This window comes from Chenopodium album, chromosome 16, assembly GCF_948465745.1.
Source record: "Chenopodium album chromosome 16, dcCheAlbu1.1, whole genome shotgun sequence".
In the NCBI taxonomy this organism is placed as follows: domain Eukaryota; kingdom Viridiplantae; phylum Streptophyta; class Magnoliopsida; order Caryophyllales; family Amaranthaceae; genus Chenopodium; species Chenopodium album.
In genome coordinates this window covers 50698829-50719310 of record NC_137849.1, presented here as the reverse complement: position 1 = coordinate 50719310, position 20482 = coordinate 50698829, and the positions used below count along the sequence as shown (strand labels likewise).

Below are 20482 nucleotides of genomic sequence, written 5' to 3'. Positions count from 1 at the left end.
GTTTCGAGTTCTATATAATTAAATAATTAATTGTATTATATTTGATCATATTTTCTTTATTATTATATAGAAATAAATGTTTTTATGTGAAAAGTAGTTGAATTATTTTTCAAATAATATTCTCAAAATATTAAACTATAATTAGTTTTACTAATCACTAATAAAAAGTCAAACAATGGGAGTTAGTTCGATATTGTCCATTATTAACAACTTTATGTAAACCGTCTACCATACAATATAATATTATCACTATTAATGAGCTTATTAATTTTTGAAGCATATTTATTAAACATTTAGCATAATCTTCTATTTTAGATACTCACATCTTCGTCAAAAGGGAAAAAAAATTGTTCATATCAAAATTCTATTTTTTCTGCAAGCTAAGTTGATCATATTCTTCATACATAATGGGATTCTTCAATAGTTCAACTTATGGTTACGTTCTAAAAACGAAACTAGCTAGCTAGCTATTTATATTCCATCATGGAAAATAAATGTGACACATAATAGGAATACTACTTGAACTGTTGTACATCTTCTAAGTTCTAACACATACTTTATGTGCATAGTCCAAAAATAGATATTTTATCACACTATTATTCTTTATCACTCAATATTATACTTTTATCTAATGGTTCTACGTACTACATACGTATCAACTCACTCACAATTTCTTGATCTAGTATTTAATTTAGTGAGCTAGCTAAACACTAATTGAGAATATGAGGAAAGAGAAACGATATGCCAATAATTATATAAATTACTAATCTACTCTAGTACCACAAATACATTAAACCCGCAAATTATATCATTTGCCTATCAATCAACAATATTATACACAATGCATATAAATATTATATATGCACAATGCATATAATACTAATAATAGGTTTTCTAATATCTATATCTATATCTATATATATATATATATATATATATATATATATATATATATATATATATATATATATATATATATATATATATATATATATATATATATTGAACAAAATATTTATAAATAGTAACCAAAATAAAATACTAAACAAGCAAAAATAAATCCTCATTTGCATGGCGTGCATTATCACACTTCACATGAAATAGACATTGATTGCTAGTAGAGTTCAATTTAACAACATTTTTTTCTTTTATTGTCTACGGAGTATTTATTTGCGTGGGTAGTCGCTTGATATATCAAATCTCCAAACGAGCCCACGCATTACTTGCTTGAAATAAGTGCTCCGTGCTTTTTAATCCCTATGAAAATACTCGTATATTGATTTTATTTTCAAGGTTTTTTTTATTTTTATTTTTTTTAATTATTATTATTATTTTTTTTTTTTATAAAATGGTAAGATAAAAAATCATTAGAAAGCCCTAATTTTATTTTCAAGTTTGGTAACAACAAATTTGATCTTTAAAATATTTTATGTTGTATTATGCATTTTTTTAAAGCTAAACATGAAAATGTATGTAACATGATTTCTTTTACACAAACTTTTAAATAAATCGGATGTACAATAAATATTGTACATCCGTTATAAAGTTACCCCTAAAATGAGCAAAAGTTACCCTAATATGGATAAATGTTACCCTAACATAAATAAATGTTACAAAGTATTTATACTTTATTGATAAAAATTACCCAAAAAATTGTAAAAGTGACCCTAAATTTGATAAAAAGTGACCCCCGATGTACAGTAAATTACTGTACACCGGATGTATACAAAAGTTATTGTTTCTTTTATGTTATTTCTTTTTTAATAATGAATATTTAGTTAGACAAAAACAATTATTTATAAACAAATGAACTACTTCTAGATCAAAGATTCAACCTTATAGACACGAATTACAGAGTATAACATATACTCCCTCTGTTTCATAATTAGAAGTCTATTTTCTCTTTATTATGTGAGTAATAAATGTTAGAAATAGGGTTCTAATTATGAGCGGAGGGATTAGAAATACTCCTTAGAATATACACGTTAAACTCCTGCAAAGTAATACTTCTTCTGTTTTTTTTAGTTGACACCTTTATATTATCACGCTTGTCAACGCATCTTTTTAACAATTAATATCTCTAATTATCAACATTGTAAAATTTCAAAAAGTGGATATTAATAAAACATACATTGAAACAATTCAAATAAGATCCCACATAAATATAAACTACAAAAGTGAGTCAAAGCATATTGTGTAAATAGTGTAAAAGTCAAACGGTGTCAATTAAAAAAAGCGGATGAAGCATTAAACAACAAATAACCAACGAAAGCATACTCCATATTTATACTGTATTTTAATTACACTTTCCTTTGTATTCTGTATACAATACAGTACTTTTTAATTTGAAGTAATATACAGTATTTAGAAACAAAAAGAGTATGCAAAATTACAAAGGACTCATTATTAACAGGTGAAAAAAAAAAAAAAAAAAACAATCGAAAAATGGCAGTAACAGCTAAGGTGTCAGGCTGTCAACGGACCCAACCACCCGAAACAAAACCAAACCAAGTGGATTAACCCATCTGAAACTGTGTCGTTTTGTCTCCTCAACCTACTCTTCCAGTCTCCCTATTTTCCCTCGTGCGCCATTTCTCACCGGCTATCCCCTGTTCCCGGTCACTCCCTTCACTTTACTCAGTCAGAAATATTTTTTCTCCCAATTAAAAAAAATAAATATAAATTTAAAATAATTTTCTCTCTCCTAGTTTTCTGTTCCATTATCACTATATATCCCTGCTTCACCTAACTATGCTTTTTTTTTTCCTTTCCTTCTCCTTTTTTCTCTCTCATCTCCGCCGTCTATCTCCATTTTCCGGCGGCCGTCCACCGTCGATTTCACCGGAAACTTTTACTTTTCCGTCTCTCAGGTACTTTCTCTCTCCTCTGATCTCTCATTTTTCTTTTCAGATCTGATGTTTTACTCTTCCCAACACTTATTTTTTCATCATTTTTTATTATTATTGCTTTGATTTTAAGGCTTTTATTAGTGTACTTTTTTACTGCTAGATTTAATGTGCATTTTTTAGCTTTTCTTTTAATAATTTTTTTTTTTTTTTTTTTTTTTTTTTTTTTTTTTTTTTTTTTTTAATTTTGTGATGGATCTGCTTTTATGAGCTAATTTATTTGAATATATTATTTAAAATCTGTATTATAGGTCATAGGAGCTTTATTTTGTTATAATGTGATATTTGTGAGTTTAATATAGGTTATACTCGATAAAATTTCCCGCAATTGTTAATGTTATGCAGATTGTTTTGGTAATTTTTGTTGGAGTTTAGGAAGTTAAAGGGTAGTGTTGTAGACGAGATTTGATCTGAGGTCTCGAGTATACTAACTAAGCTAGTTGACATCCACGGATTTTGTAGTTCTTATATATAGTGTATGCTAGGGGTATGTTTATGGATTAGGTTGATTTTTGTAAAAATAAATAAAGATATATGTGAAGAAGACATGATACATGTGTTCATAGACTCATAGTTGTGGATAATATTTATGTGGGGTAGTGGGGGCTAACATAAAGGAATCTTTGAAGATCTTGTATTTCCAATTTGGAGGGTTTATTTTAGGTCTTTATTATTGGAGAATTTTCTTTGATTTCCCTATATATTGCCTTATTTTCTGATTTTCAAGTAATTGGATTTTTGTAGGACTTTTTGTTGTTGTTGTTGAAGGGGGTGGTGTGTATTTGTTTGAATTATCGGTACCGGAAGAAATGGAGGGAGTTGGTCTTCGGAAAGTGAGCTCTCATTGCTCGATTTCCGAGATGGATGATTTTGACCTGTCTAAGCTTCTTGATAAGCCTAGGCTCAATATTGAAAGGCAGAGATCATTCGATGAGAGATCGTTGAGTGAGTTGTCCGTAGGTCTGAATAAAGGGAGTGTAGAGAACTTTGATCACATGTACTCTCCTGGAGCAAGGTCTGGTTTCGATACACCTGCTTCATCAACTAGGAACTCTTTTGAGCCACATCCTATGGTTGCCGAAGCTTGGGAAGCTCTTCGACGATCTTTGGTGTACTTCAGAGGTCAGCCTGTGGGTACCATTGCTGCTTATGATCATGCTTCAGAGGAAGTTTTGAATTATGATCAGGTATCTTCATTTCACATCGCTGTAATTATTATCTATTACCTGTTACTGTTTTGATTCCATTAATCTGAGACGGTCTATGGTTTTGCAGGTGTTTGTAAGGGATTTTGTGCCTAGTGCACTAGCTTTTCTTATGAATGGTGAGCCAGATATAGTTAAGAATTTCCTGCTAAAGACCCTGCAACTTCAGGCTTGGGAAAAGAGAGTTGACCGGTTTAAGCTCGGGGAAGGGGCAATGCCAGCCAGCTTCAAGGTGCTCCATGATCCTGTTCGGAAATCAGATACTGTCGTTGCGGACTTTGGTGAGAGTGCCATCGGAAGAGTAGCTCCTGTTGACTCAGGTTTCTGGTGGATTATTCTGTTGCGTGCATATACAAAGTCTACTGGAGATATGTCTTTGGCAGAGTCGCCGGAATGTCAGAAGGGGATGAGGCTTATAATGACTCTGTGTTTGTCGGAAGGGTTTGACACATTTCCTACCCTACTTTGCGCAGATGGTTGCTCAATGATTGATCGGAGAATGGTAAGATGCTCTCTATAACTCTTTACTGCTGTAAATTTTCTGGTTCTTTCATATGATATTCATCATCAATAATTTAAGACTACCATATAAAAAGGTCACTAGGTGGGTATAAGTCCTTTAACATTCTTAAGAGAGAGCATTGACTTTGACTGTTCTACTGTCATATAAAAATGTGTCAAATGCATGCAGGGAATTCCAATTTCAATATTTAATATTATCCCAAAAATTCTTATTTCTTTTTTTGTCGTTGAATCTTTATTGTTATGCTGATTTCTTAATTGGTATGATTTGATTTGGCTAATAATACTGATACGTACAACCCCACCATATGTATCATCATTAATTCATTACTGTCATAGCTTAACTTGCTCCATCACCATATACGAGTTGTTGCCTGATAAAAGCTAATGATCAAATCGCCATAAAGGTTGCCCATTCCTTTGATTCAAACAGAAGTAGGTAATCCATGCTAAGTTTACCAACAGAATGATATATTTTTTCATGACCAAACCTAAATTCATCATTTCTTTAATGACTGTGCGTGAACTTGACTTTTTATCTCACGTAGTTTTCAATACTTCTGTTTTATATGAAATCTGATGACAAGGGTTGTTGCTACTCATCAAACTACATGCTAATATGACTTGAGCATTGTGTCTTTGGTTTCACCATATAACAATCTTTTAAAATTGTTCTGTTGACTTAATATCCACATTTGTATTCTGAGACATGATCATCTTCCAGGGAATTTATGGCTATCCTATTGAAATTCAATCGCTCTTCTTCATGTCACTGAGATGTGCTTTGGCTATGCTTAAACATGATGGAGAAGGGAAGGAATTTATCGAAAGAATAGTGAAGCGGTTGCATGCATTGAGTTTTCACATGAGAAACTATTTTTGGCTTGATTTCCGTCAACTAAATGATGTCTACCGTTACAAAACAGAAGAATATTCTCATACAGCTGTGAATAAGTTTAATGTCATTCCCGATTCAATTCCAGATTGGGTTTTTGATTTCATGCCTACACGTGGTGGTTACTTTATTGGAAATGTTAGTCCAGCAAGGATGGATTTTCGATGGTTTGCGTTGGGCAATTGTGTTGCCATCCTTTGTTCTCTTGCAACTCCAGAGCAATCTATGGCTATTATGGATCTCATTGAAGAGCGCTGGGAAGAGTTGGTGGGAGAAATGCCTCTAAAAATCTCTTATCCTGCCATAGAAAGTCATGAATGGCGGATTGTCACCGGATGTGATCCCAAGAATACCAGATGGAGCTACCACAATGGAGGATCCTGGCCAGGTTTGCCCATTTTCTTGTTTATTTTAGCTTTCTCCTTGATGGTAATGTGGAAAGAATTTCTCTTCGTATTTCGATGACTTGCGTTATCCCTTTAATTAGACCACCTACATGAGGTTTCTTTACAAGAATAAACTAGGACTTGCTGAATCAATAGGTGTTGGCAATTTAATCACGCCTCCGTGTGAGGCATGCCTACACATTCAATATTTCTCTTTTGTACCTATTAGTGATTTTGCTTATACTCAGTGCATTGTCGTGACTTGTTGAACGAATGTTCGGGATTTAAAAAACCCGAATTAATGGCTAAAGCTCGGGGTTTTCCTATAGCGTTGTCAAATTAGCAGTCCATTTTCTGTTAGGTTGCGCTAGATTTCTATTCTATATGAAGTAGTACTTCAGTAGCAGGCCAGCAGCCCCTAACATGCATGCTGCTTGCAAGGGGTTCAGGACACCTTTACAAGGCTCAGAATTTCTTATTAGTAGTAAATTAGTAACTACTCAAGTTTCTCACTGATATCGTTATTGGTAATTTCTCTGTAGTAGTTGGTACGAAACTATATTATTAGCAACTCTGCATCACATTTATTACCTTGTGTTTGAAGAATTGAACATTTATGTTCTTTCCTCTTGTTTTCCCATCTCTTTTTCTGTGCTGCTTGCAGTTCTTTTATGGTTGTTAACGGCTGCGTGCATCAAGACTGGTAGACCACAGATTGCAAGACGAGCCATTGATCTGGCAGAGTCCCGTTTGCTCAAAGACGGCTGGCCAGAATACTATGATGGTAAACAAGGCAGATACATTGGAAAACAAGCACGAAAATTCCAAACTTGGTCAATTGCTGGATACCTTGTGGCAAAAATGATGCTAGAAGATCCATCACACTTGGGTATGATCTCCTTGGAAGAAGACAAGTTAATGAAACCATTGATTAAGCGATCATCCTCTTGGACGTGCTGAGCCTAAGCAAATAGTAGGAGGTAGTATTGAAAAAAAATACAAGGCTTAGAAATGCTAAGTAATTGTTATCGTAATTCTGGCGATGTTCATTCTTTGGCGATTTTCTTGCCGTTCTCAGGACTGATTGCAAGGTCTGGTTGTGTACAATAGTGTCTGCTGGCTTCTTGTTTCACAAATAACTTCTTTTTCCTCCAAATTTCATACTCAAATGGTTACTTCCCCATGTTGAAATCAAGTTCCGAAGCATTTACTTGCTCTATGTTTTGTGCCCTTTTTTATGTTGGTACTTTGCAATTTCCACATCAATCTTAGAATATGAAGACAATGCTCTCGTCATAAAATTAAACCAGCATGGTATTGCAATTCAATCCTTTGCATTCGCTTTTTGATCAAAGCCGAATTTAAATTATGATTAAGATTGCTTAAAAATAGATTTGTTTCAAGATACCATTATAGTCGGCCATTACATATCATTGTAATCTTTATTTTGTAGTTAAAGCATATATCTCACCATATTTCAAGCTATATAAGACCACCCTACCGAGGTGTTGGGAAGTTGGGTCATTTTTCTCAATTTACGTCTCATCTTGAATGCATATAGAAGGCTAGTATGCCATCAACATTGAAGAACTTGCCAAAATGCATATAGAAGGCTAATATGAAATCTTATAAATGCAATGTACAAGAACTTCATTGAACCACAACCATAACAATCAATGATATATAGTAGTTGATCGGCAGAAATCATTACAAAAATTTTATTGTCAAATGTACCTTTCCAAGTTCTAGCAAAGGTAAGATTCCAAGCAGAAAACTGAAAGTGATATGAAAAAAGCCATCATGATCTTACAATACAAGGCCAACTCAGGTAGTCTGTATAACTTCCAACAAAATAGGAAAAAAGGAGCTAAAATGAAGTTAAGATGCAGTCTTCTTTTGCTGGAAAACAACTGCATAAACAGGGACAAAGACTCCGATGCTAAAGGCAGCCAATACACTAAGGGACATCTTCAACTTCTGGTGCTTCATCCTGTCCAAGTTGTACATGTGTTTTGCATGAAGGTAGAATGGCTCATCATGACCATGTCCTCCCATCATTTTCATCCCACTTGAGTGAAATTCTCTGCTTGCTGTGAGTACAAAACACTTAACTTAGATAAACTGAATATTTCTTGTACCACAGACATTAAATTATTAAGAGAACAAAAGAAACTAAAAGAGCTCATATTTACAATAGGATGACTAAAATAAGACAATATCCAACTTTCGTGCCATTATATCCCATGGTTTCATGATTATTCATTCAGCACACAAAAAAGTAAATCCTCAACCATCTATGACGGTTCAAGAGTTGCAGAATTGGAGGCTAATCAGGAGTGTCTGGACTTAATAACCCCCCTCCCCTCTCTCTTTGTGGTGCTTAGTACCTTATTTGCTAACCCAGCTTGATCACACTCCACAAAATTCAAGCACCAAAATAATTGCATAAAGGCTAGATAGCTCCATGTTTTATAAGAAAACAAAGCTACAAACTATTGAAAATAAGTTTGAAAACATGTTGATATCATAACCACCAAAGGTACACCACTAATAAGCATTCAGGACTTCAGGTCAATCCTCCAATGAAGGAGGTGTACACTTCCACATTTGGGAAGCAGTAGTTCACATGTACAAAGCTTTTTGTTTAATTTTTTTTTTTTTTTTTTTAAATAACATACTTTGTATTAAAGCTCAAACAGAAGGATACAGCAGAGGACAAGATGTCCTCATAAAGAAACACAAAAACCATATTAACCCAGACTCTTTGTATCTCTACAATTGAATGTAGCCAAAAAGCCCCAAAATAACCCAAAACGATACTGACACTGTTTATCTTGAGAAGAAGCAACTCCATCGAAATTTAATTCCATAACCCCACCCTTTTTGACATCATCCATACTTGCTCTTGACAATAGAATACTAGAGAGACCAAGGTTCATGGGGGCAACCCTCCACCACCATGCACCCCATGGAAGCAATGATCTTTGAAATCACCCTCCCAAAACCCAAACCTCTTTCTGCCTTAAGCTGACAGCCAGACAGCTCCAGCCCATAAAAAATCCTGCATCAGCTTCAGGCTTCACAAGTACAAATCCGCCTTTTGCAGCACTCAGAATAATTCACATGCTAAGCCGCTAAGATGTACTGCGTATATTAATGATATAGAGGGAAAACACCCCAAGAAGACAAAATTGAGTGACACTAAACTTCCTCCTTCCAACAACATCCAATTGATCCAAAATCTAGGCATACAATCATCCCAACAGGTTTAACATCAAATAACCTGACAGCATCTCCAACCTTCTTGTTTCAACCAGCATTAGGTATGACTTATTGGTGGCACCTAGAGAAAAACAGATTTTTTTAAAACAGACAATACTGCGATAAACCCCATATATGGGACATTGGAACAGCCTAATAATAGCTTCAGACTTCTATACCCTATAATAATATCTCAGATATGGTTCTAACCTAATTATCAACAGAATACGCAACATCGATAAATTAAGACTTAATCAATCATTCTAATCCACACAAAAAGGCACTGAACTCTTGCTAGAAGTAAGCCATCAACTATTGCTTATTTACTAAATATATGTGTTACGAAATCATTCCTTGATGGACACAGGTATCACCATATCCCCAAATTCTAGCACAGCCTATTCCGTGATAAATATAACCAACTTTACATTCCCATTATTGGTCTAACAATCCATATAAGTGCATTCACTTTCAGCTCTGAATAACCTCAGTAGATTAATACGCCAATTCACACTTCAAAACTCATTCACCTACCTCCAAGTTATGCACATATCTAAATCCTAAACTCCCTCACCAGCCAGAAATCAGATAAACTAATCCGATAATAAACAATGAGTTCACCTATCCATAAACCTACATAATCTCCATTGTAAATTATACTGTAATACAGATTCTCAATACGAATGTGCCATTATGACAAAAAAAAAAAAAAAAAAAAAAAGGATTGCATTCTAATGATCAATAAAAATTCATATAGCTGCATAAAGCCATGATCAAATTAAAGCTCCCCTCAAAAAAAAAAAAAAAAAAAAAAAAAAAGATCAAACTAAAGCAGCATTCAATTACAAGTTATAAAAATTGAAAATTTCAAGAGAAAATCACAGAAATCCAACATCTAATTACCATACATGAGAAACAGATACAATTCAATATCCTAATAAATCAAAGTAGTCAAATTTCCAGATGCAGCAAAAGCTAAGTGACAAAATACGAAGAGGGGCGTGAAACACATAAAAAGAGTAATACCCATCAAACAGATCTAAATAAAATCGTATAATTTCAGAGTTAATTCGTTTGAAATTGGGGAAATTACAAGAACCCTAGATTTGTAAGGCTGACTAACCTGGCTTAGATAAGATTGACCCAGAAGAATTCATGAGCTTTGATGCACAGGATCGCAACCCATTGTTCAACGCCATGACTTTAGAGAGAGAAAGAAAGAGAAATGAAGAGAGAGAATCGAAAACAAAAATGGCTGAAATTTCTAGCACACAAGAGAAAGCAAAGACCCAGTTAAGCTGTAAGGGACCAAGAGATTATCTCTCACGCGCTAGTATACCCTACTATTCATTTCTTCTTGGGCCTCGGTTAGTCTTCTTTTTTAACTCGACCCAACATCAATGACCCATTCGTTTTCGTTTATTTAATTTTGAGCCATGAGGACAGGTGATGAGAATCGATTTCAAGGGATATTCCTCAGAATTCTAGAATCGAGAGTTTTTTTGAGCTATCTGCCATTTTGACATAGAGGTATTATTTGTGACATAAAAAATTTCTTTTCTATGAAAAGTTTTTGTTCCATGTTATGGGTGGTGGATTTAGGAACATGTCGTGTGTGTCAGTTGAGTTTGATTTAAGTCAAGGTAATAATTGATTCAACTTAGGCAATATTGGAGTATGTTATGGCTTAAATTTGTTGTCATTGGTATTACCAAATTCTTTAACGGACTGGTATGAAGGTTTGAGGTGATTTTTTAATTTGAATTACTCGTACAAACTTTGTACTTGGTACGTAGTATAAATTAGAACTAAGAAGCAAAAGCTAAAGAAGGATTTTAGCTAGAACTTTGCTATAATTCCATAACACTTTAAATGTTGATGGGATTTAAACTTATCAATACATCATTCATAGTTTAGATATATGTGTAATTTATTTCTACAAGTTTTAAAATTAACTAGGGATCAATCGTTTTGACAGGATGAATATGGATGAAACTATTAAAAGTACATTGTGACATGTGTTTTAAGCTAAAATTCTAAAACATATATTTGATAAACTAAACCTATAATTCTGATGACTTCCTCACTTCTTGTTTCTCAATTGACATATCTAAAGGCTACAAAAGATTGAGACAAGACTATAACCATTCGATAACAGAGAACTCTGCTCAGTAACTCAACAACCACTTTGTATAATCAAGACTAATATATCTTACATTTTTGTACAAGTCTATAATACTGATTTACATCTATTAGTACTCCTTGAAGAATATAGCATAAACAATGCAACATATTGAGAAGACAAGTATGATAGCATCAAATGTAAGAGCACTCATTGCTTGGTCACTTAATTCTAAATTCTTTCCACCAAGCCTATCCACCATATCCGGGACTGGTTCATAGTTCATAACATCTTGCTCGTAAGGGTCTTCGAGCTTCATCCTCATCTTTTCTGCTCGACGACTAGCTGCCTCTTGAGCCAATGTCCAATCATAGAAATTCCGGGTTTCATCATCACTCAATACATTGTATATTTCTCTTAGTCTCATGAACTTCTCTGATGCTGTTTTCAGAGGAAGCGAAGTTGTATCAGGGTGATATTCAATTGATAATCTTCTATAAGCTGCTTTAATCTCCTCTAAATCAGCATCTGGTGGTATTCCTAAGAACCTGATTAACAACAGAAAATCCTAATTAATCAGCATAATAAACATTAGACATACACATACCTACTAGAGAGTTGTCGAGTTGATAACGTTTGTACATAACCCTGTAATACTACTTACTGATAATGAGAATCAGAAGAATAAAGCAGGTCAGAAAATTTTTCACCAAGTAAATTCTTCTGCTCAGTTTCAGGTTTAAGTGGCTCTTGTTTAGCATTTGAACTGCTCCCTCCAACCCAACCTTCATCATCATTCTCCCAATGAATCCTTGTGTCTACACCAGGGGGTGGCCTTTGCCAATTACCAGAATCTTGTGACGCGGCAAAAACACAGAGTTTAGCATGGTTTTTCCTCCTAGTTGTTGCTTGATTTTGTAACAGGGTACTAGTTTGGTTCTTCCATGTTGGATAACCAATTATGCTACCAACGACGAAGATGGAAGCCGGAGCTGCCGTAGAGGCCATAGGATTAAGATGATTTCAGAGAAATTCCTTGTTGAATTAGAGGTTCTGCCATTGCTTTAGACTTTGTGGTTCAAATGCATTACAAGGATATCAAGAGAGGAAAATTGCTACAATTTTTGTTTGTCTTGTACTTCAATATCTAATTGTCTTTATATGTGCTGTCAACTTTCATGACATTCATGATTCAATTCATCTTTTATTGATTTTTTATTATTATTTTGGAGTATTATATAAATTTATTTTTGCTAACAAAGACACAAAAAATATTACAATGATTAAGTTCGTATTAATTAACCTCTGGATCAAAAATTTGAATCTTATATAAAATGTGTAATGAGATGGGATAATAGCTAGTAATCTAGTATTAAAGAAAGTCAGGAGAGACACGTGACATGTGGACTTGATTCAAAACACCTTATAATATATACTCTTGCCGTATTTTATTACTTGCTTTATCTGACACGGATTGCTACTTTAAAATATAATGTTAGTAAAAAAAACGGATTTAGATAGAATAATTTTTCTTTGTCTTGGAATTGTTAAAGCTATTATCTTTAATCATTTTTTATAAGCTATATAATTATTTTTTTATCCATTATTGTGCTTAGTTAAAGATATACTTCCTCCGTTACGTATTATCTGCACTGAACCTTGTTGCACGTTTCCCAACATAAAATTCATTAATGTTGATTAACTAAGTGAAAGGTGTGTGATTAAGAGTAGGAGAGAGAATTGTTAAGGGGGTTTTAAAGAGTGGTGGTAGAGTTTTGTAGGTAGTGGAGGATAAGCTTAGGGGTTGCGCTATCCTTCTTCCTTTTTTTATTCTTGGGTGTACGATGGCTTAGTTATTTGTAATTTTCAAAGCTTTGTCCTACCACCATCAAAATTGTCAATCATTACCTTACGGACGGCTAGCTCCATCGGTAACTTGGGAAGTATTGACGAACGGATTACCAATTATCTATGGTCAGCCGTCGGTAATGCGTTTCCCAATGGTTTTTTCACATCGACAAATTTAAACCATTGATAATCACATGTTTTTTTTTGTAGTAACACACGGAGAGAAATCAAATTTATCTCCCCGATAAACATACAATGTTTATCGGGGGGTATTTTCGAGAATTCCCACTTTAAAAGCGGGGGCAACGCTGGAAAGAAAATTGTGCATTAACTTTATAGCTGAACCGTGTCAAACGACCATTTACTGATGCGTACTAATCAGGGTTAAGTTGGGGTCCCACAGTTAAATTATTATTCAGTAAAGTTATTACCTTTACCCTCCTTCAACCTAGATCCATTTACCCCTTCTGGCATTATCTACGGAATTCTCGAGAATTCAAATATAGCAACTGCTTCCATTTTAATGGTCTTCTCATATATTGACTTAGATGCGCGTTAACCTTACGAAATCTATTCGATTTGTAGAACGAGTTTAATTAATTTGATTTTTGATTTGAATTGATAAGAATGAGCTTACTTAATTAAACAAAATCTGAAATGGGAATTCAGTATGCCTTTATTGATTGTTTGAATGTTCTATTTTTGATGATACGAAATGTATTCGATTTGAAAATTTAGCTTAAGTAATTAGATTTGAATTGGTAAACGAACCGATGAGCTGAATTCCGGTGTAGGAGATTCGCGATAAGATGAAATTGAATAAACCTGAATAATCTGAAATGTTTCCTGGTCTAAAGTTATTATTACTTATAATTAATTATATATTTCTCTCTTAAGTAGCTAGTGAAATTGGGGACGCATAGTGTACTTGAAGAAATTGTTTGAGGCTGTATTCATAAGAATGATCTTATGTCCTTTGGATTGCTTTAGGGCGATCAACATGGTCATCAATTGAAATTGAAGAAATCTGAATTGTGTCCTGCCATATTTCAGGTGATTATGGTTAAAAGTTGCATTATATTTGTTGGTTTATGGCCAATACTAGCCTCATTCAAATACATACTGTCTTGTTATTAGTTGTTGTTGGTGGTAAAGTAAAGAATGATGGGTTGTCTAATACATACTCTTCATTTCAATTAGTTGTTTGATTATTAGTCTGATTAGTTATTGTTGTACTCTTCATTTCGATTAATTATTGTTTCACTCTTCATTTCGATTAGTTGTTGGTTAGCCATATTGTTTGCAAATGGCCAACATAATTGGGCTGTGAATGGCCATAATGTTTGAAAATGAGACAAACTGGGTTGTGAATGACATAATTATGCAGACAAGGCTACATTACTAATCTCAAACAAAATGATGTTTCGTGTTGGAGCTTTCATTTTCATCATACAATAATACATAACCACACAAATTGTAAAAATGACATGATTGCTTCCATTTCAATAGTCGTAGATTAGACTTCATACATCACACATCACAAAATCAATGTCAAACCCGGCCTACATATACAAAATGACCATTGTGGTATTAAGGACACCTTTAGGATTCGAACGAGTGATCCGAGGAAGAATCTACATCCTTGTTAGCACCAAAATCTATGACTGGGTGTTGTTCGAGCGCATCAAGTTCTGAATCCGGCACTTTCCTCTTACCCTGTTAACAACCATAAGCAAACAGTTGACTTTAAGCAATAAGTGACAATAAGTGATAGAACAAATCACTAAAGACTCAACCATTTTGTATAGAGTGAACCTGAAATTTTCCATTGAAAGACGAAGGATAGTATGTGTCCAGTATGAATTGTGTTGCAAGCTGGGACAAACGTAGGGGAAAGAAAAAAAATTAATATATAATACAGTTGGGACAAACATGTAAGGAAAACAGACTGGAGTTATTAAAATTCACCAGGTAATAAAGCGAATTGAGTTATAAAAACTGACTTACATCAGGTCATCTTTCCTTTGGCTTGTCCTTCTTATAACCATTTTCCGCAAGACTCTTATGTCTGCTGCCTTTAGGTCGCCCTCTTGGCCTCTTCTTCTTCACGGGATCCAGGACAGGATATATGGCTTTAGGTAAACTCAATTGCAGGGCAGCACTCGTGGGAACTTCGGTTTGGAGTTGAGTGTTTTGACCATTATCGCCATCACCAGAAAGATCAGCAACAGGTCCAGTTAGTGGGACCTCAAACTCTATATCAGTTGGATCACCATTAGGGAATTGATGGACTTCTGTAATCGTGACAAGTTTGTCTTTCTTCTCTTTCAAATTGTCGACTTCCAACTTCAACTTACTTAGGGCATTAAGAACATTTTGGACAGCGTCATCATCCACGTTAGAAGCAACTTCACATAGTGGCTCAAAAGATGACATCATTTTGTTGAATCTTCTAACATTAGCCGATTTAGAGGGATCATGATATGGAACTTTAACCCGGGTGTGTTTGCGTTGAACATCCTTGCGCCATCGAGTGACGATGTATTTCTCTGGTATATCAAATACCAAGTTCTGATCCAGTATTCTAACGGTGTGTTTACACATAATGCCAAATGTGTCAAATTTCCGGCAATCACAGAATACCTCTTTGCTTAAGGTGCCGAATGTGACCCGGTAAAACCGTCTCTTGTCTGTAATGACCTCCTCGCTATGACCATCTGGAACAATCCACACCCGATCCTCCACTAGGTATTCAACCAGATTGTCAGACACCATTCTTTCATCGCGAAAATAACAGTTTATCAATCTTGATAACTCTGTCTGGAGTTCTTGGAATTTAGTGTCTGTGTAAATCTTCTGAAAGAGCTTTTCTACCCTGAAACCACTGATCAAGCGCCGAACGTATTTGGAACAATTTGCATCAGCATCTGTTTCATCTTTGACTCGCTTTGTCATCGCTCTTGAATACTGCACAGGAAATTCATGTAGCTTGGTTTTACGATTCACAAAGCCGTCGAAAAAGTTGTTGATACTCTCAACTCTCTGAGTGGTCTTCATCCCTGCTTAGAAATGCTCCTTCATGAAACAGGGTATCCACATATGCCTCTCTTTGAACATATAAGTAAGCCACTCATTGCTCTCCAGTTTAAACTCCTTAATCACAGCACCCCACGTAGCTTCAAACTCATCCGAGGTAAAACTTTCATAAATCACAGATTTCAGAATGTTCTTGAAATCATTATACCTATGACATTTGACCCAGGAAACCAATCAACATTATCCACAAGCGAGATGCAGATATGAAATATGAAAACTAACGAGGAAAAAATATACAGCATTCTGAATGTCATAAGTCTCATAAGAATAAGTTATGAGTTGATCTAATGTTATAAAAATCAACGAATAAGGGAGACAACTTATTAAGGTTAGAACATTAAAATACCAAACAGATGGATTGCATCTGTATAACAGAACATGGAGAATAGGACAATACTAACATCTAAAGTGTTCCACAATATCCTAATATAGAGTGAAGCACATACCAGAAACATCAAACACAATCCATGAACCATATCCTACTACAAAGTGACACACATCCCAGGAAGAATAGAGCATAAAACTTGCAGTTACATGGTGTAATGACAGTTAATGAGTTCCAGAGATACGGAATTTACCTTGGCAATTTACCCAGCTTGTCCGGAAATTTAGAAAGGATATGCCAGATGCACCACCTATGCCTAGTGTTAGGCATCAATTCTTCAAGGGGTTTACGCATCGCAGCTGCCTGATCAGTCAAAATGGCAATAGGTGGTCTATCTCCCATGCAAGACAACCACTGGCAAAAAATCCACCGGAAAGTATCGGAATCCTCATGCGACACTAATGCACATCCTAGCAAAATGGATTGACCATGATGGTTGACTCCAACGAAATTAGCAAAAGGTAATTCGTACTCATTTGTCAAGTAAGCCACATCAAAGCAAACGACATCCCTAAAGTACTCATAGGCAGCCCGACTACATGCATCTACCCATAACACATCCTTCAACCGCCCTTCTACATCTAATCGATGTGCATGAAAAAAGTTCTGATTGTTAGCCATCATGTACTCAAAGTATGACATCATAGCAGCAGAATCTCCTCCAACCATCTTCAGTCGACGCTCCTTATACACCTCATATTGTATGTCCTTAACAGTTATTGTCATGTTCTCACCCATCTCAGTACCTAGGCATCCATGAATACGAGTAACTGGGACCCCCTCCTCGTAGTAATTCATTAAATTCCTTCGGACAGTGGATGTGTAATTTTTCATTCTATACTCCTTAACTAACTTAGAAATTGCTAGGGATCACTAAATGAGTATGTTCCAACACAACTGTTCTCAACACCCATTCCCCAACTCCATTAACACTTGCGTAGATCCTAGCTTTACACTCACATTTTTTTGATTTACGGTTGCCACGACTTAATTTCGCCTCCCCAATTATACCCCCAACAAGACCACCAGTACCACCAATCTCCATTGATTTAGCCCGCTTCTTTGCCTCCCTTAATGCCCTCATGTCCGGTCTACCCCAGCACTCGCACCTCCATCTTGTGCCCCTCCGTTCTTTCCCCTTAGAATAAGAGCCTTGAACCCTTGTAACACCAAAGCCTGCTTGTTCAGCATATTCCTTGTAATATGCTTCAACATCCTGCCATGTTTTGAATACCATGCCTTCTCTCGGGGGTTCAACACAAGTTACAATACTTACTTTGTTGCTGGAAACAACTGTGTGGATAGTGTGAACTGTCCTGGTTGGGGTGGTATAACACATAACCCTTCCCTCATGATCCTTGTCAGGAGAATAACAGTGTTCCACATTCTGCACTGCTAACCCATCCACACCACCACCAACCTGAACTACTTTACCAAAATCATGTAGACCACCCACCTCAACCACTTCACAATCATCCACAACACGGCCCCAATTAACATTCTCCATCCCTGAAACAACTTGTACTTAAAAGAAACCTGCATATATACAAGTTAAAAAATTACATGTTGCATTAAATGAACATGCTAGAAAATGGTAATTATTTTCTAATTATTTTCTATCTATGCAGGTAAGAAAGGAGCTGATCGAATGAATACAACCCAAATGGTCAATATCAGAAACCAAAGATGACAGGAAGTCAATGCTTGATAGTAAGCCTCTCGTTATTACACAATCACGTGACACACACTACAAGAAAAATGGCTTTTCGTAGCGATTATTTTGTATCGATTGTACATTCGCTACAATATGCAAGTATGTTTGTGAAATAATTAAGGAAGTCGTATCATTTTACAATCGCCATGGTTTTCCCATATAAAATCGATATGGAAAATATAATAATACATATCCACATTATTTTTACACATTTATATAATTTTGAGAAATCGTATCATTTACAATCGCCACTAAATCCCAAAAATCGATACGAAAAGCATTTTCTACACTAGATATAAAAATATTGTTTGACAATGAATACATAAAATATGTCATACCTTATTGGTGAAACATTTAATATAAAAGTTTGAGGTTGCATGTTCGAATCTTGTAAAGATCATATGCATGTTATTTTTTTTTTAAAGAAAATGAGTTCAACATTTATAGCGATTGTAATCGCTACAATAATCACCACGATTGGATGTAGTTTTTCGTATCGATTATTGAGGCCAACCCCAGCGATATTGAAAACCACTACTAAAGGCTAAGGCAACGAGGGATATTGTATCGAATGACCATTCGTTGGGAAAACTTTATGTTGCAATTATAATCGATACTAAAGGTTAAAATAATCGCTACGAAAAGGTTATTTTCTTGTAGTGACATTTTTTATTATGATTCAGTTGCATTTTCTGGGTTTACTAATAGTTGGTTGATATGCTTAATCATGTTTGTAAAGTGGGTATTAGCTAGTATTGTAGGGATATTAATTAGCTGGTGCTTTAATAGCAAAATTGTCTTTGTGCTCAAGAACAAGCCAGCCCCTCACTGAAATTTAAAGTTTTATTTATTTATTTATTTTTAAAGCATTAAAGTTTTATTTACTAGCCTATTGAACCACATGAAACATTTTGGTCACCCAATTCGACCACATCAACCATTCCTTTACCAATTTAAATTCAACAGCCAAGCTACACTATATGGGGGTAAACATTACTCGAAAATATTGCAGATTTTACAAACAAAGTCGACATACTTTCAGACATTGTACACGGGGGTAAAACATTGCAAACAGCCAAGCTACGCTATGCGGGGGTAAAACATTGCAATTCCAAATTTCCAACGAGTATACTCAATAATAGTGCTAATCAAATAATAATAAAGAAAAGAAATAGTAGACAAACAAATCGAAACATCAAAAGTTCGACAAACACAGTACAAACCACATTAATTCCAACGGAAAGACTATGCTGAATTCAATTTACATACCTACAGGAAGAAGCTCGAATAGCTCGAAGAACAAGTACACCCAAAGGTCCAGGAAACAGAAAAAAAAAATCAACGGGATACGCCGACCTCCATGAATTTCCCAAAGAATTGCAATCACCTGTCGATTAAAACCCTAACAAATTAATACCCTAATAATATCCCTCTCCCCACGGCCCTTTCACTGGCTAGACACTAATTACTGGAGAAATTCGAGTAGTAATTCCACAAATTTGAGTACTAATTCCAATTATTTATCGCCATTATTAACTGTATTTGCCGTGGGGAGCGAATTTCAGGGATAAAATTTAAGAAACAGACCCACTTCACGCCGTGATATGAGGAAAATGGAATAGAAATGAAGAAAACAAGTCCAAACAAACTACTAACCATGGTTAATGGAAGGAAACGGCAAGCCTAACACCGTTAGCTGACACAGGGACCCACAGTTACTGCTACTTTTCTAAACAAATTATTATTCTATTCAGCTTCTAACATTTTTTATTCTTACTTTATTGTTTGTGTCTTGGGATATATTCAGTTTGTTTATCGGGGGGATTAATGGGGGTGCGCTCCTAACACACATACATCAAAATTTCATAAATTTATCAAAAACAATTCACGGCATTAATTTCATAAAATTTCCTAATTTTATCATTTGAAGTTCATAACATTAATTTCCTAAAAAATCCATGAATTTTATCCCAGCGATTTCTGTAGCATGATAAAATGTAACGTAAATTGTAAAGTAATTTCATTTATGCTACAATTTTAAATTTGTTTTTCGTACTAATGCATGATCTGTGCACCCGGGTGCACTATGAGCATGGTGCACTTGGTTAAATAAAAAAAAAGGCGGAAATAACATTTAGATTT

General features: G+C 34.9%; 4 protein-coding genes and 1 pseudogene across 4 annotated transcripts; 1 reads left to right on the top strand and 4 right to left on the bottom strand.

Annotated features, from left to right (window-relative positions):
* The first annotated feature begins 2717 nt into the window (after positions 1–2717).
* LOC145586936 (putative alkaline/neutral invertase D) lies at positions 2718–7133 on the top strand. Its single transcript, XM_081643911.1, has 5 exons — positions 2718–2870; positions 3651–4093; positions 4182–4613; positions 5358–5916; positions 6579–7133. Exons 2-5 carry the CDS (start codon positions 3716–3718, stop codon positions 6872–6874), a joined length of 1665 nt encoding a protein of 554 aa, XP_081500037.1. The 5' UTR covers positions 2718–2870; positions 3651–3715; the 3' UTR covers positions 6875–7133.
* Positions 7134–7608: 475 nt separating this feature from the next.
* On the bottom strand, positions 7609–10490 carry LOC145586935 (uncharacterized). Its single transcript, XM_081643910.1, has 2 exons — positions 10299–10490; positions 7609–8004 (listed from the first exon to the last, which is right to left on the bottom strand). The coding sequence occupies exons 1-2, from the start codon at positions 10372–10374 to the stop codon at positions 7793–7795; spliced, it is 288 nt and encodes a 95-aa protein (XP_081500036.1). The 5' UTR covers positions 10375–10490; the 3' UTR covers positions 7609–7792.
* Positions 10491–11347: 857 nt separating this feature from the next.
* Positions 11348–12419, bottom strand: LOC145585869 (NAD(P)H-quinone oxidoreductase subunit T, chloroplastic-like). Its single transcript, XM_081642575.1, has 2 exons — positions 11962–12419; positions 11348–11845 (listed from the first exon to the last, which is right to left on the bottom strand). Exons 1-2 carry the CDS (start codon positions 12303–12305, stop codon positions 11428–11430), a joined length of 762 nt encoding a protein of 253 aa, XP_081498701.1. The 5' UTR covers positions 12306–12419; the 3' UTR covers positions 11348–11427.
* A 2133-nt stretch (positions 12420–14552) lies between these two features.
* Positions 14553–19939, bottom strand: LOC145586934 (protein FAR-RED ELONGATED HYPOCOTYL 3-like). Its single transcript, XM_081643908.1, has 5 exons — positions 19610–19939; positions 16820–18162; positions 15153–16389; positions 14961–15020; positions 14553–14861 (listed from the first exon to the last, which is right to left on the bottom strand). Exon 3 carries the CDS (start codon positions 16200–16202, stop codon positions 15159–15161), a length of 1044 nt encoding a protein of 347 aa, XP_081500034.1. The 5' UTR covers positions 16203–16389; positions 16820–18162; positions 19610–19939; the 3' UTR covers positions 14553–14861; positions 14961–15020; positions 15153–15158.
* LOC145584525 (protein FAR-RED IMPAIRED RESPONSE 1 pseudogene) lies at positions 16209–17364 on the bottom strand (annotated as a pseudogene).
* Positions 19940–20482: the final 543 nt, after the last annotated feature.